Source organism: Petaurus breviceps, unplaced genomic scaffold, assembly GCF_028583685.1.
Source record: "Petaurus breviceps papuanus isolate PSGF00001 unplaced genomic scaffold, PetGlider_PUasm1.0 523, whole genome shotgun sequence".
NCBI lineage: Eukaryota > Metazoa > Chordata > Mammalia > Diprotodontia > Petauridae > Petaurus > Petaurus breviceps.
The window spans coordinates 3,715,747-3,730,645 of NW_027186356.1; the positions used below are offsets into that span (position 1 = coordinate 3,715,747).

General features: G+C 36.7%; 1 protein-coding gene across 5 annotated transcripts in view; it reads left to right on the top strand.

Annotated features, from left to right (window-relative positions):
• Positions 1-14,899, top strand: part of EPS15L1 (epidermal growth factor receptor pathway substrate 15 like 1) — a 130,408-nt gene that overhangs the window by 47,332 nt on the left and 68,177 nt on the right. For 4 of the 5 annotated variants that reach the window (XM_069102115.1, XM_069102118.1, XM_069102119.1 and 1 more), the window contains 5 exons: positions 848-920; positions 3,176-3,337; positions 5,405-5,602; positions 9,664-9,834; positions 14,246-14,372. In XM_069102115.1, the coding sequence (XP_068958216.1) occupies positions 848-920; positions 3,176-3,337; positions 5,405-5,602; positions 9,664-9,834; positions 14,246-14,372 (731 nt within the window). The remainder of the gene's footprint in view (positions 1-847; positions 921-3,175; positions 3,338-5,404; positions 5,603-9,663; positions 9,835-14,245; positions 14,373-14,899) is intronic. The other variant, XM_069102116.1, reaches the window with a different exon arrangement.

Genomic DNA, 14,899 nt, shown 5'->3' on the forward strand with positions numbered 1-14,899 from the left:
ACCCAGTTTCTTTTCCCTTCTCTAATATTGTTTTACCAACTTTTCATACTTACCTTTTCATTGTTCAGTTTTCCTCTTTTACAAATTTTCTTCTTTTCTTTCCTTTTAGGTTCTTCTTGAGTCTCTCTCCTCCAGTCTTTTTCCTTTATCTTTTCCAGTCTGAATTTCTCATCTCTAAATTTAATCTTTGGTATTTTTCATCAATCCACAGCTCTATAAATAATGGTCACAATTTCTTCTCTTCCTTCATCTTATAGCCTTCCTTCCCCTCAACTTATCTCTCTGGGGCTCAGATTGTTTTTAATGATGATGATGAAGGTGATGATAAAGATAATAATAGTAAGCATTTTTATGGCACTTTAAGGCTTGCAAAGTGTTTTATATAGTGAATTCATTTGATCCTCATAGCAATTCTGTGAGGTGGGTGTTATTATCCCCATTTTATGGATGGGGAAACTGAGGCACAGAGAAGTTAAGTGATTTTCCCAGGGTAACACAGCTAGTGTCTGAGACAGGATTTTAATTCAGGTCTTCATGAACCTAATTCCTGTTTTCTCTTTACTGTGCCACCTAAAATTGCTGATCTGGTCAATCTAGGGCTATTTTACAAGTGAATTTTTTCGGTATAAACAATAAGTATAAAAAACTTAGTGACAGGATTTTGGTGGGCCAGTGCTGTCAGTGTGGACTAGGGTTGTCAAGGAAGACTTCATGGAAGAGGTAGAATTTGAGTTGGATTTTGTAGGATGGGTAGGACATGGGTAAACCAAGAGGGCGAGGGAAGGGCCTCAGTATCTCTGCACGTATTTATTGCCTTACCGATTCCATATGTATGTTTTTCACTCAGAGAGAAGTATTCCTTGGAACAAGACATTCGAGAAAAGGAAGAAGCCATTAGACAGAAAACCAGTGAAGTGCAGGTAAGAGCATCATGTGCTGCTGCTAAACTTCCAGAGAAGTTTTTTGTATTAAATTTATTTAATAAGATTAATAATTTGAACTAATTAGGGGCAAAACCCATTAATGAAGCTGCTTTACTCTCCAGTGGGTGTACACGTACACACACAAAGACCCGTTTTTGTATATGCAGCAAGCAAAACTAGACTTTGTCCTGATATGGTCACTACTAGACCACCAAACCCTGCTTTGCCTCCAAAGTCATCAGAGTTATCTCCCTTCCTACCAGCATAATCCTTACCTGCTAGTGCCCTTTTTCCATATCCACAGAATGTTTCTTCTACCTCCACGAGCACTCATTTCTTTAATTTTTTTTTTTTTTGCTTTTTGGAGGGGGAAGACAGGGCAGTTGGGGTAAAGTGATTTGCCCATGGTCACATGGCTAATAAGTGTTAAGTATCTAAGGTCGGATTTGAACTCAGGTCGTCCTGACTCCAGAGCCGGTGCTCTACTCACTGCACCCCTTGAGCACTCATTTTAAACAGTTTCATTCTGACTTTGAGTCTCATTCCAGCTGTGCTGGAGTCTTTGTCTGCCACACGACCCCACAGTAGTTATTCAGGACTTTAGTCTCCAGTGTTACTGGACTCCTTGGCCTTTCTCACCTGCTGCTGAGACTTCTTATCTGTGCCTCACCCACACGCTCACTTTCTCTGCTTCTTCAGAATGACAAAATTGTAGGCTCCCCTTGACTCTAGAATTCATGCTCTAGTGGCTAAATGCTGAAACTGAGACCCCTCTCTGTTGCTGGAATCTGAGCTGTACTCCTGCTGCTTGCTTCATAACTTCCTTTCTCAGGGCATGGCCATGCATGTGCTCCTCATTCTACCCTGGATCTGTGACCTGCAACTGAGGAGGGGATGACAAAGCTTCCATTTGGCTCTCCCTGTAGCCATCATCTGGTATGGTTCTGGGACCTCCTCTTGCCTAGGTCACAGTCTTTCCCTGGGAGCTGGAGTACTCTGAGTGGAGCATGCTCTAGGCCTGACCTTTTCCCTAGTGTCAACACATCTCTCTTGTCTCCCTGTGCCAGTCTTGGCTGAACCAGTGACATACTGTGAACTTTTCTGAGTTTCTTCATCAGGATTTGATCTTGTGTATTTTTAAGATCTATTTGGAGAAACTGTTGTGGAAGAACTCAGTGTACCTGTCTCCTGCTACTCTACAGTCTTGGCTCTGCCTCCTAAATTCTCTTAATGTTTGTGCCTTCCTCTGAGATGAACTTCTCTCTGCTATTTATTTTGTGTGCACAATCACATTGTGATTGTTTATATATTCTCTCCTCTGTTATACTGTGAGCAGAGGCTCTTTCTGCCTTTTTCATATCCCCAGTGCTTAGCATGTAGTAAGTGCTTAATAAATGGTTGTTGAATATCTAAGGGAGAGGAGAATGAACAATGACATCATTAACATTATAACACCTGACATTTGTATAGCTTTAAATTTTGTAAAGCATTTTACATCTTGCTAACTGACAAGGTGAAGATGGGAAAGAGAGATATGGGGAAGAAACTGTTTCTGCAGATACTTACTAGCTGATTAACTACTGAGTGTAGTCTTTCAACTGCTCTTTGTTTTTAAATCTTCAGAGTTTTGGAAGTAGGTCAGTGGAGGAGAAATGATTTTCTAGATTTTTTATTTTCCCCACCCATGGCTCAGGAATAAAGCAAAAAAAAAACCCAAAAACTCTTTGGATAATGGACCAAGTGGGTAACATAAATATATCAGGGGTGGGGAACCTGCAGCCTCGAGGCCACATGTGACCTTGTAGGTTCTCAGATGTGGCTTTTTGACAGAGTCCAAGTTTTACAGAACAAATCCTTTTATTAAGGGGATTTGTTCTGTGAAGTTTGGATTCAGTTAGAGGGCCCACACTTGAGGACCTAGAGGGTCACATGTGGCCTTGAGGCCACCCTTGATGTAGATCATTCAGTTGACTAAGGGATTTCTAAATTTCACAAATATGCTATCCGATCTCTTGTTTTCCTTAAGGTTATTATGTTAATTTTTGGAGGCCAGCCCCAACCAATTCTGTTTCTATTAGATCTTTGCTGCAGGATTTCTGCTTTTGCTACTAAATTTCCTCTCCTAGTTTTCATGCCAGAGATTGTGCCTAGGTTATCGAGCCAGTTAGCAAGATATTCCTATGTAGGCGAACAAAGAAGCCATTTCAGACTTGCTCACTCTATAATAGATTGATTTATGATGTTTTCCTTAGGAGCTGCAGAATGATTTAGACAGAGAAACAAGTAATTTACAAGAATTAGAAGCCCAGAAACAAGATGCTCAAGATCGCCTCGATGAGATGGACCAGCAGAAAGCTAAACTTAAAGATATGCTCAGTGATGTAAGGCAGAAATGTCAGGAAGAAACACAGATGGTGAGTGTTGGCTTTGAAGCTGTATGTCTCCCTGTTACAGGTTTAACATTGTATTGGATTAGGTAAGCCATCCTACCCTTAGTTATATAGACTACACCCCTAAAACACCAAAAGTGATTGATATGAAAGGACTTGAATCTTCATCCTGTTGGCGTAGGTGGAGCCTCCACCAGTACAGATCATAGCCAGTTAGCATCATCTTATCCTGTGGGATTCTTTTCTGTATCTTTCCAGAATACTGGAGGACTTCCTTTTTTTTTTTTTTAGTCTTAGGGATACCAGTTCTGGACTTGAATTCTTAATCTTCTGTCAAAGTCTCATTCTTGTAATATGATCTGCCTACATCTTTTTTCTGACATATATGTCCTTGAAAATGTCTTCTATTGCTGTATACAAGTACTTTATGAATACCTTTCTTAAAGTTTTTTACAGTTATTTTCATTCAAATAAAGATATTTTATTAACATTTATGATCACTCTGCAAGTTTTTATTGGTTTCATTGTAATTTTCTTGCTAAAAGAACAAAATCTAAATTCAGGTTTTATGTGAACCAGAATTAGGGAGAAAAATGTAGCTTGTATTCATACAGATATAGCAAATTAAAAAAAAAATTTCTGCCAACTTTTTTCCCCTCTCAAAACTTTCTTTAAATAGTAACATTTTGTTGTCTGGTATATAGTGTATATAGAGTATAGTGTAGCCTAGTATTCAAGCCTTAACCCTGGCATGCAGTTCAGTTTGATAAGCATTTATTAAGCTCCTGTTACAAGCAGGACTCTCTGCTGGCCACTGGAGAGAGAAAATTTAGGTAAGAAAATAGGAACATATCACAAAATAATCATAACCTTTAACCACTACCCTATAATTCCATCCCGTTGTTGGGAATATATAATTTAAGTCAAGGGTTCTTAAATTGAGGTTCCTGGACTTAAATATGTATATATTATGTGTATGTATATGTGTGTACACACACGCACATACACATACGTAACTATTTCACTAAAATTGATTTCCTTTGTAATTCCGTGTATTTTGTTTCATGTATTTAAAAGCATTATCCTGAAAAGGGGTCCATAGGTTTTACCATACCATGATACAAAAACAAAGTTAAGAATCTTCACTTTTATTATTTAGATACTATTTGCTACTTGCCAGCTATGTCACTAGGGACAAATCATTTACCTTCTTTGAGCTTTTGCTTCCTTATTTCTAAAATGCAAACGATGTTATCAGTAGTATCTACCTGCCCAGGGGTAGAATGCGCATCAAATGAGGTGTCTGCATATATGTAGGTGTATATGTAAATAAATGTATGTAGAATGCTTTCTAAGTCTTAAAGTATCATATAAATGTAAATGGTGGATTTATAATTATTTCAGGGATATTCATGTTATAGTGGCATTAAAAATAATACATTTGAAGAATATAAAGTAATTTGGAAAGTCTGATATCTAGAAGAAAGTGAAACACTGGACAAGGTGGTACATGCCAATAGTAGTCCCTATTTTATGGAATCTGAGATTGGTGGTTCTCTTGAGCTCAGGAGTTCTGAGCTGCAGTAGAGCTAAATTGATTAGCTGTCCACACTAAGTTCAGCATCAGTATATGGTGAGCCCTCCAGAGTGGGGGGCCACATTTCCTAAGGGAATCAGCCCAGATCAGCAACAGAACAGGTCAAAGGTCTATGCTGATCATATGGAATGGAACCTATGAGTGTCTCTGTCCTTTTGGCCTGAGTGAAAAGGAGACCTCGCCTTTAAATGAAAATACACCAGGAAAGAAAGCAAAAACAAAACAGAAGAGCAGCATACACAATGAATACAAGTAAATGAACAGAAATCTATATACACAGATACAGAGATGAATGAACAGAGGACGGAATGGGATAATAATAAACTGTGATGAACACATTTTATGTAAAAATTCATTTTAAAGGCAAAGAGTTACAAATGTTTGTTTATTTTATTGCTTAAAATCTGCATAATTTTCATTTTAGGTTTCAACTCTTGTATTATACTTTAAAATAGCTTCATTCAGATCTGTGACTGTATTGAAATTTATTTCAGATTTCATCATTGAAAACTCAGATTCAGTCTCAGGAATCAGATTTAAAATCCCAGGAGGATGACCTGAATAGGGCCAAAACAGAACTGAACCGATTGCAACAAGAAGAAACGCAACTGGAACAGAGCATCCAAGCAGGGAAAGTTCAGCTGGAAACAATAATTAAATCTTTGAAATCAACACAAGAAGAAATTAATCAGGTACATTCACATAAATGATGCTTCACTCTCATACAATTATAAGGTGGAATATTATGCCAAAAAGGAATAGTTATGATTGATATCTGATTTTGAATTTGTGGCATTGAAGTGTGGTTGAAATGGCCATGGATTTAGAGTCAAGAGACATAGGGCTGAATTTAAGCTATTCTTCTTATTTAACCATGGAACATTCTTTTAACCTCTCAGAGCTCCTCAGTTCCCTTATTTGTAATATGGAAATAAAGATACTTTTAGTGCCCACCTCACAAAGTGGTGAGGCTAAATGAAGTAATGTATGTGAAACACTTTATAGACCTTAAAAGATTCTATAAATGTCAGCTATCACTCTTATTACCTGTGTGACATTTATGGCTCTCTCTTGAGCCTTCTTCTCTTCTTATCTCCTATTCTCTCACTTGGGTGATCTCATCAACTTCCACTCACCTGGACTGTTAACAATAACCTTTTAATTGATTTCCCTACCATAGGTCTGTCCCTCTTTATGCCATTTTCCACTAAGCTGTCAAAGTGATTTTTGTTTCTTTTCTTTTTTAAAAAATAATTTTTTTTTAACAATTAACAAGCATTTATTTTTCCCCTCCTCTTTCCAAAAAGGAAAAAAAAATGATAAAAATAGACATCTCAAAAGTGATTTTCTCCCCCCTACATCTAACCGTGTTATTTCCTTTTTGAAGAAGCCTCTATTGTTTCTTATAACTTCTAGGATAGGAGAGAGCATTGTCTTCTTTGTTTGACATTTAGAGCACTTCACATTCTGGGTCCAGCCTATGTTTCAGGCTTATTTCTTTTTGTCCCACATGAATACCACATTTTGGCCATGCTGGTTTACTTACTGTTCCCTGTACATGACATTCTGTCTCCTGACTCTGCATTTGTATAGTCAGGCCCTACCTCGCTGGTAACTCCCCCTGCACATCCCCCTCCCTCCGACCCCCCCCGTAGTCTGTAATATACTTCTTCACTTCCATCTCTAAGGATAATCCTAGCTTCCTTCAGGGTTTTGCTCAGCAGAACCAGGAGAACAATTTATATAATAATTGTAAAGACAAATGACTTTGAACGGAACTCTGATCAATATAATGACTAGTCACAATTCCAGAGACCTGATGATGAAACATCCTGCTCACTCTTTGGTTAAAAGGTGATAGAATTACACATTGTGTAGATTGAGACGTATATTTTGAATGTGGCCAATGGGGAATTTGTTTTGCTTTGATTGTGTGTATTTGTTATAAAGGTTTTATTTAATCTTTTCTTTTTTCCCCAGTGGTAAGAAGTGAAAAGTAGGTAAAATATGTTTTTAACTGAGGAAAAAAACCCAAAGTTTGACTCAAAAGTGCCTTTTTTGATCTCCCCAGGTCTTAGTGCTCCCACTCCCACTTCATGTATTTGTATTTAATTTCTTTGTATGTGTTACGTAGACGGTAAGCTCCTTGAGGGCTGAGACCATTTTATTTTTCTTTGTATTCTCAGGCCTAGCATATTTGAGATGATTAAAAAATACTTATTGAATGGGAAGAAATCTGAGAAGTTATCTAGTCTAGTCTTACCCTGACATCATGAAATTCCTTCTGCAATATCCCTACCATGGAGTCTTCCAGGCATCTTCTTCAATATCTGTGTTAGGGAGCTCAGTACTTACTTAGGCAGCCTATTCTGTTTTCAGCTATCTTTAAGCATTAGGAAGTACCTATTTACATTGACTTTTATGTTTTATTTCCCTCCTTAAAATTTCAGCCCCTTAGTCCTAATTTTTCTTTCCAGATATTTGTAAAAAAAAAAAAATCTCCTATTTCTTCACCTTTAAAATGAGAAAATATGCATATCACCTTGAAGGAGTGTTTAAGGAATGAATTATCTTAAAAGAACTTTCAAATTGAGAAGAGCTACTCTTAGCTATTCACAAAAGGAGATATATCATAAGAAAGATATGCTACTTTTGGCTCATTCTGGTCTCATTTTCTGTTTCTGACTATATTGTAAACTTTTTGAAAGAGATGATAGTTTCCCTTAGGTAATTAAGGACACACCTGGCACTTAGTGGTATATGATGCTTAAATTTATTTAAGCCTTTTTAAATCTCTTTGTATCTTTAGCCTGTCACAATGTCTTTTTCCCAGAGGATTGAGCCAGACTCAGTAGTAGGAGTTACAAGGCGATATGTTGTCTGACATTTGAATGGGCTATCAGTGGAGGGCGTTCCATATTAGTATTTAGGAAAAGGCTTAGCCATTTGTCAGGTACATTATAGAGGGGGTGATTTTTTAATCAGGTAGAGGTTGTACTGCATGTCCTGGTTTAGGGTTCCTTTCAGTCCTAATAGTCTACATTTTAAGGATTTTTCATAGGTAAGTTGGACTAGATTGGATGAACCCAACAATTCTTGCCTCAACAAGGCTCTTACTTCATATGGAAGAAGCCTGTTAACTTTTTGTTCCCTATAAAAAGACTTGTAAAAATATTACTGGTCTTTTCATTTTAAGTATAACGTGTGATCAAACGCAACAATAATGAGAAGATTACTTACTTGGTTTGGTTTTCACTTATATTCAAATTAATTTTTCAGGGTATAGTTGAATTCACATAGTCCCAATTTCATTTTCCCCAAGTGATTCTAAGTGACAAAACCTGGTTTCTTCTTTTGTGCTTTATCATCATGGCATGGAGGTGACTCTGGGTTCTTGAAGGAGAGTTCCAGTGGAGTCAAAGCCCTGACTGGTCCTACCAAGCTGGAAAAACTTTGAGAACAGACCTAGTGAGGATTTGTGTGTCTTTTGTCCAGGAACCAGCCACTCCAAGCACAGTAGGCTCATCACCAGAGGGCTGGCCACCAGGTGATTTTTACTTTTGGCCATAGCTACTCATGCAACTGCCTACTAAGGAATAGAGGAGTTGTGATCTACATCATTTGAATGAATACCCAGACAGATGAAATGATAGATTCTAGAAGTATTACCTTTTAGTCACAAGTTTTAAAAATTATATGTTTCTGCACCTAGATTTTATATGAATTAAATCTATATTGGGGGTTCACATATATTTATAAATATATATGTAATTATGTTTTATGTAATATGTCAATTACAGAATACATATTTTGCCAACATGAATTAGATAATACCATTCAGACAGATGTGTTTTATGAAGTAAAAGCTGATTTACTTGTGAATAACTAGTCATTCTAAAATGTATACAGCTTTCTACTACCTTTTTTTTTGTGCCTTTTGGAGGGCAATTGGGGTTAAAAGTAACTTGCCCAAGGTTACATGGCTAGTTTTTTTATGTTAAGTGTCTGAGGCTGGAACTAAACTCAGGTCCTCCCGACTCTAGGGCTGGTTGCTTTACTCACTGCCACCTGGCCGCCCCTGCTTTCTATTACTTTCAAAGATCATTTGAAGGATCTAGGGATTTTTAGCATAGTGGAAAAAGAATGAAGGATGGGGCATGAAAGGTTGTTACATAGAAGAGGGAGCCTACTCAGATTGGCTTGGAGCCATTGAGGAGAATGAGTACCAGTGGGGAGCCACAGGGAGGAAAATTTCAATAGTCATGACAGCAGAATGGTATCATGAAAAGAATGCTGGATTTGGAGTCAAAGGCCTGAATTCTAATGTGCCTCTGCTACAGTGTGACCTTGGTTAAGCCTCTTAAGCTTTCAGGACCTCAGTATTATCACCTACAAAATGGGGAGTTAGAATAGATACTCTTGAAGGGCCATTCCAGCTCTGTATCTTATCGTCCTCTAAAGAAAAACTAACAGCCAGAGCCATCCAAAAATTGGATAGTCTTGTTTGGTAGTACGTCTCTTCAAGCAGAGACTCACTGACCACTTGTCAGAGTATTGTAGAAGGGATTCAGACTTCAGGTTGGGATTCAATTGGATAACTTTTGACAACCGCTGCTGGCTAAGATCTGTGCTTCTTGTCTTTACACTCCATATTATTGGGACCTGGATCTGAGTAAGAGAAGCTGCAGCCTCTTTCTCAGCTGGCCATGTTTGCTGGGGTTTGTATAATAGTGGCCATTTTTTTCTCACATAGGCAAGAAGTAAGCTTTCTCAACTGCAAGAGTGTCACCAGGAAGCCAACACAAGTATCGAGCAGTATAATGAAGCACTGAATGGGATTCCTGGTGACAGCATGACGAACTTAGCTGACCTCAGTGAAGGAGCCACACAGAAAGAAAAAGGCGGTTTTGGAGCTATGGTAAAGGTTGAATAAAAGTAATAATTAAGATTTACATTTTTCAATGTTAGCAGCAAACAAGTTGGTCAATTTGTAAATCATGTCACATTTTGATTTTGTAAAGTGAAGGTTTTTGGTTGTGGTCTTAAGTCCACAGCTCTTGTAACCTAGTTTTCTTCACTATATTTGACTTTAGTACTTACTCTGTAGTTGTAGGTGAGAATGATATGTAAGAACTGTTTTGAAGGAACCTCACTTTTGATGAAAGTATTTGTACAGTGATGCTTTCCAAATGTTTGGGGTCCTTCAGTAATGTGTCTATTTAACTTAACCAAAGATGGAAACAGATATTTTCTTTGCTGAGCCTACTGCTGTCATGTTTTCTGTGATAGATACTTTCTTCAGGAGTAGCATCTTTAAAATGAAAGTTTAAGATAAGATTCAAGGAATATGGCAATCAAACTTTAGTCATAAAAAGAGAGACCCTCTTAAAAAATGTTCTGTGAGTGAAATGATAATATTCTTCCCCTGTCTGCTTACTCATCTGAAAAAACATACGTGGGGTTGAGGTGGATATTATTATTCTACTCACCTGAAATGTTTGGAATATTTAAGAACTTGGCACTTTATTTTAAACCTCGTGACTGCAGAACAAATATCACAATGTTAGTTATGTAGGTGTTTAGTTCCTTGTGTTTACTGTTTGGTCCCAGGGATGCTTATTTATATCCAAACAGCATCCTGAGATAACAACTTTGCCCATTTATTGCAAAGCTTCCAGATATTCCTGGGAGGAAACAGAATTTTCTGTTTAATCCAGTTACTTTTGTGCCGTTGAGATAAATAGAATGAAAGCAACTTGTTTGAAAGTTTTTGTGACTCTTGGCTCTACCATCCTTGCACTTTTTATGTCACATTCTTTCACTTATATGTTACTACTGACATTCTTTTGGGGCTCTAACTCCTATCCTTTTCTGGCCTCATTTGTTAAGTGGTTCCTTTTCTCTTGTAATAATGCAGGCTTCTCTTTTCTAAACATGCCTGATGTCTTTATATCAATTTAATTCTTGACATTTTTCCTTGCTGTATAGCTGTACAGTTTGGTCATACCTATCAACTAGGGAATATTACCTTTCTCTGGTTCTCTTGCACAGTGCTTTTTAGTTTTCCTAATTTATCCCTTCCCTCCAGCTAAACTGCTTGATGCCCTTGACATTCCTCCTGTACTACCTCTTCATTTCATTTACCAGTTAGCTTTCTTCTTATGGAACTTTCAATATGTGATCCAAAGTATCTTTTAATTCCACATGTTTTAAAAGGTCAGTATTTCCTCAGATCTTTATTGTTACAGAGTCTTATTAACATTACTTTAAAAATTAAATATTATTAGCCATCTTTGATAAATTACATGAGCCAGAAGTTCAAATTTTCTACCATTCATTACTTGTTCTATGTATTTTCTTCCAGTTTTATTTAAAAAATTGCATATTTTATTTTGTCTAGTATTCTTAACATTAGACCTTTGAACTGTGGTAATTAAGTTTTAGTTCCTAATACAGTTCACTTTTAAGTATCACTTATGCAGTATTTCATAAGATTGGTTTCCTTGGGGGAAAAAATTGGAGTTGACATGGCAATCAGTGTGCTTTGTAACATGGCCAACTTTCTTCCCCACAGATTTTACTTTTCTCATTATTTTTGTTCATCTTTAAAGTATAGCTAAGTTTACATGAAAGTAAATGAATCTTGGGAATGTTTATGTCATAAATGTTAAGTAAAAACTGCCAGTTTTTGAAAAAAAAAAAGAAAAAAACAATAATTATCTTATTGTACAAATACAACTTTAAAAACCTTATTTGTTTGTTTCTGTTTCTTAATAATAAAACATAGTTTGTAAAGGGATTTTTGTTTACTACCAAAAATGACAATTACAACTAATCAGAGGAGAGGCATCTTTTAGTTCTCATTAAGATTTTGCTTCTAAGGGAATAAATAACTAAAGAAACACATCTACTGTCTAAGCAAAGTTTAATTTACATTTCCTGAAAGTTGCTATTTATCCTGTTATTTCTTAAATACAATTAATGTTACCAACTCCAAGTGACAAAGGTTTCATAAAATATTCTTTTCTCTTATCTGATTACACCCTCCATTGAATCCTGCTCCTATGCCTCATTGTGACATTGGGTCCACTGGGGACCCTGGGTCTTTGTTGGCTATGCCAGCAGTACACAAACTCTGGCAGGCCTGCCAAGCTGGGGAAGCTTCAACCACGAGCCTGGCACTGAACTGTTCCCCTTGTCTGAGGAATGACCTAGACAAATGCAGAAAGGCTCATCACTGGAAGGGTTGGTCCCATAGCAACTCATGGAATGTGGAGAGATTGCAGTTTGCAAAGGTGGAGGGAAGTGACCCTGCTGATGACATCCTAAAGCTTTGACATGATCTGATTACAGGCATACTAGTCTCATCTTCTTTGCACCATTCATTCTGCCCACCAAATACTTCTGATTGAAAGAAGAAAAATCATTGCAGACTTGAGCGTCACCGAAAACCTTACCCTCCTCTCAAGGACCTGCCTCTCTATCACATCTTAGGCATAGATCTAGCACTCTTCTAGAGAAAAGGAAATTCACTTGATGATGCCTTTGATGACATTTCAGAATTGTCATGTTGCTTTAGAAATACATAACTTTACATCTGTGGTCAGTGAATTTTTTAGTTGAGAGTTTACTTTTTTCACAGTGGTCAGTCAGTCATCATCAGTTCTTTTACCTCTTAGGGCTCCTCAGAAGGCAGCTCAATCATTTTTCATACCTTGATGCATCTATACATTTTTTTAAGATGTTATTTTCTAGCTTACTGACCATCTAAACACTAAACCACACCACTTTTCCTTAGAACTTTTCTATGAAAGGAATCTAAGGATGCTGAATTAAATAAATTACAGTTCCTTGAGAGATATTAGAGATCCATTTCAGAATTCTATCACTTTGTGATCGCATCAAACTGGTGGTTGGTGATCATGGAATAGTAATCCTGTACCTGTAGTTGTTGGATAGTGGAGATTTAAAATAACCCAACGTGAATGTCAAAATAAAATGGAAATGTCTGCTATAAGGAAATGTTTTCATTCTTGATCTACCATGTTATTCAACTCTCTCATTCTTCTCCATCATTCTTTGAAAACAAATAAATCCTTTCTAAACATGGTGTGGTACAAGAGATTTATTTCCCTGACTGGCTAGTCCACTCCCATAAATAGGACTTTTTAATTTTTTTTCTCCCTGTATCCAAGAATTTCACAGGATATTAGCTGAATGTTTTTTATTATTTGGTTCTTAGCCCTGTTATACCTATACAGAATTCTTGCACTATTTGTAGTGCATCCAGGGTTCTTGGATGATTGTATTGGGCAAATAGCCCAAGAATCTGACTCTGGTGCCTACTTTGGTAGACCATATTGTTGAAGACTACTGATAACCTTTCTCAGGTAAGAAAAAAAATGTTCTGTACTCAGCAGAGGGTATAGGTATTGGTTAAACCCCGGAATTCTAGATTGAGGACAGTGGAGATTATTATTTTGGGGTAGGGTCTTTTATTATTAGGAGATCTGAAAAACTACATTTTAACCAATGCTGTTGAAAACCACATTGCTGAATGGAATTGATTTCACTGTATTGTTAACTTTGTTGTAGACTTTTTTTACTGCCTCTTGTGCTTTTATGGCCCTAGCTTTGTAATTGATAATGATTCTGAGTTTTGGTCAATTTGGATAATATTTTGGGATTGGTATTCCAACCCAGTGGAAGCCAAATAATTCATTATGTTTGGCAGAGTTAATGTTTGTTCTGCTATAATGAAGCTTCTTTGTTTTAACTAGCAAACAGTATGTCTTCATTAACCAGAATGTGGTCATTATTTCTAGATGATATGCATACTTTATTACTTTCTGCATTAGAAATTATACTTTCATAATCCTTAAAAAAAAGTATACATTTAAAATATAGATTGCCTTAGTTTGTGCTGGTATCTAATGTGTATATTTTGATAAATTCTGATAGGTATAATTTAAAATGTAGATTTTTCCTACCTTAGTATTGTAACCTAGTTAGACATTTTGCTTTAAAGTGGTGGGGGAGGGAGGGTTTTGGAAAAAACATTCTGTATAATGCGTAATTTAAAATACTTTTGTAGGTAGGTTTTCCCACTAAGATTTTTTTTTAAGGAATAATAGATTCTGTATATGTGGAAAAGAGCAAGAAACCATCAATTACTTGCATAAGACCTTAAAATTTTTCTCTTAAGTTTACACTAAGGAAGATGCTTCTTTGTAGCTATTCATTTTAGGATTTCACTATTTTTGGAAATCTACATTTTGATTGATTTATAATTTTAAATGATAAAAACCTTACACTGTTTCTCTATATAATTGTAGGATGATCCATTCAAGAATAAAGCCTTATTATTTAGCAACAGTACACAAGAATTGCATACAGACCCTTTCCAGGCAGAAGATCCTTTCAAATCTGATCCATTTAAAGGAGCTGATCCCTTCAAAGGCAGTAAGTAGCGGCTAATATATTGATCAAAAGATTGTATACCTACAGTGCCATATTTATGTAATAATTTTATTCTAAAATGGTCAGAATAAAGTGGAAATTATGTGAACATTTGGGTCTCGATCTATAAGCGTGCTTCACAAACCTCACTGATCTTTGGATTCATATCCCTGTTAAAGAGCCATAATTCGCTAGAGTTACACAGCAGTCCTGACATTTTTTCCTTCCTTTAGCTTAGAGTCAAAGACTGCTTTATGAGAGGGGTGTGTGAGAAGAACAGTGTCAAGTAGGGAAAGGAAGGTGATTTGTAAGCACATTCAAGGTGGTGGTCAAATTTCTTTTCCTTTAAAGTTTCATGTTGCAGATTTTTGAAAAAACACCTTCATTTAGGGAAAGGATCAAGCAGCTGCCAAATTTAGCTCCAGCACTCTGTTCTTACCTCTGTACAATGTTGCACTAGGAACAGGTCTCAGAGCCTTGCCTCTTAGGCCACAGAAAGACAGGAGCTGACCTCAGGAATGAGTTCTGAC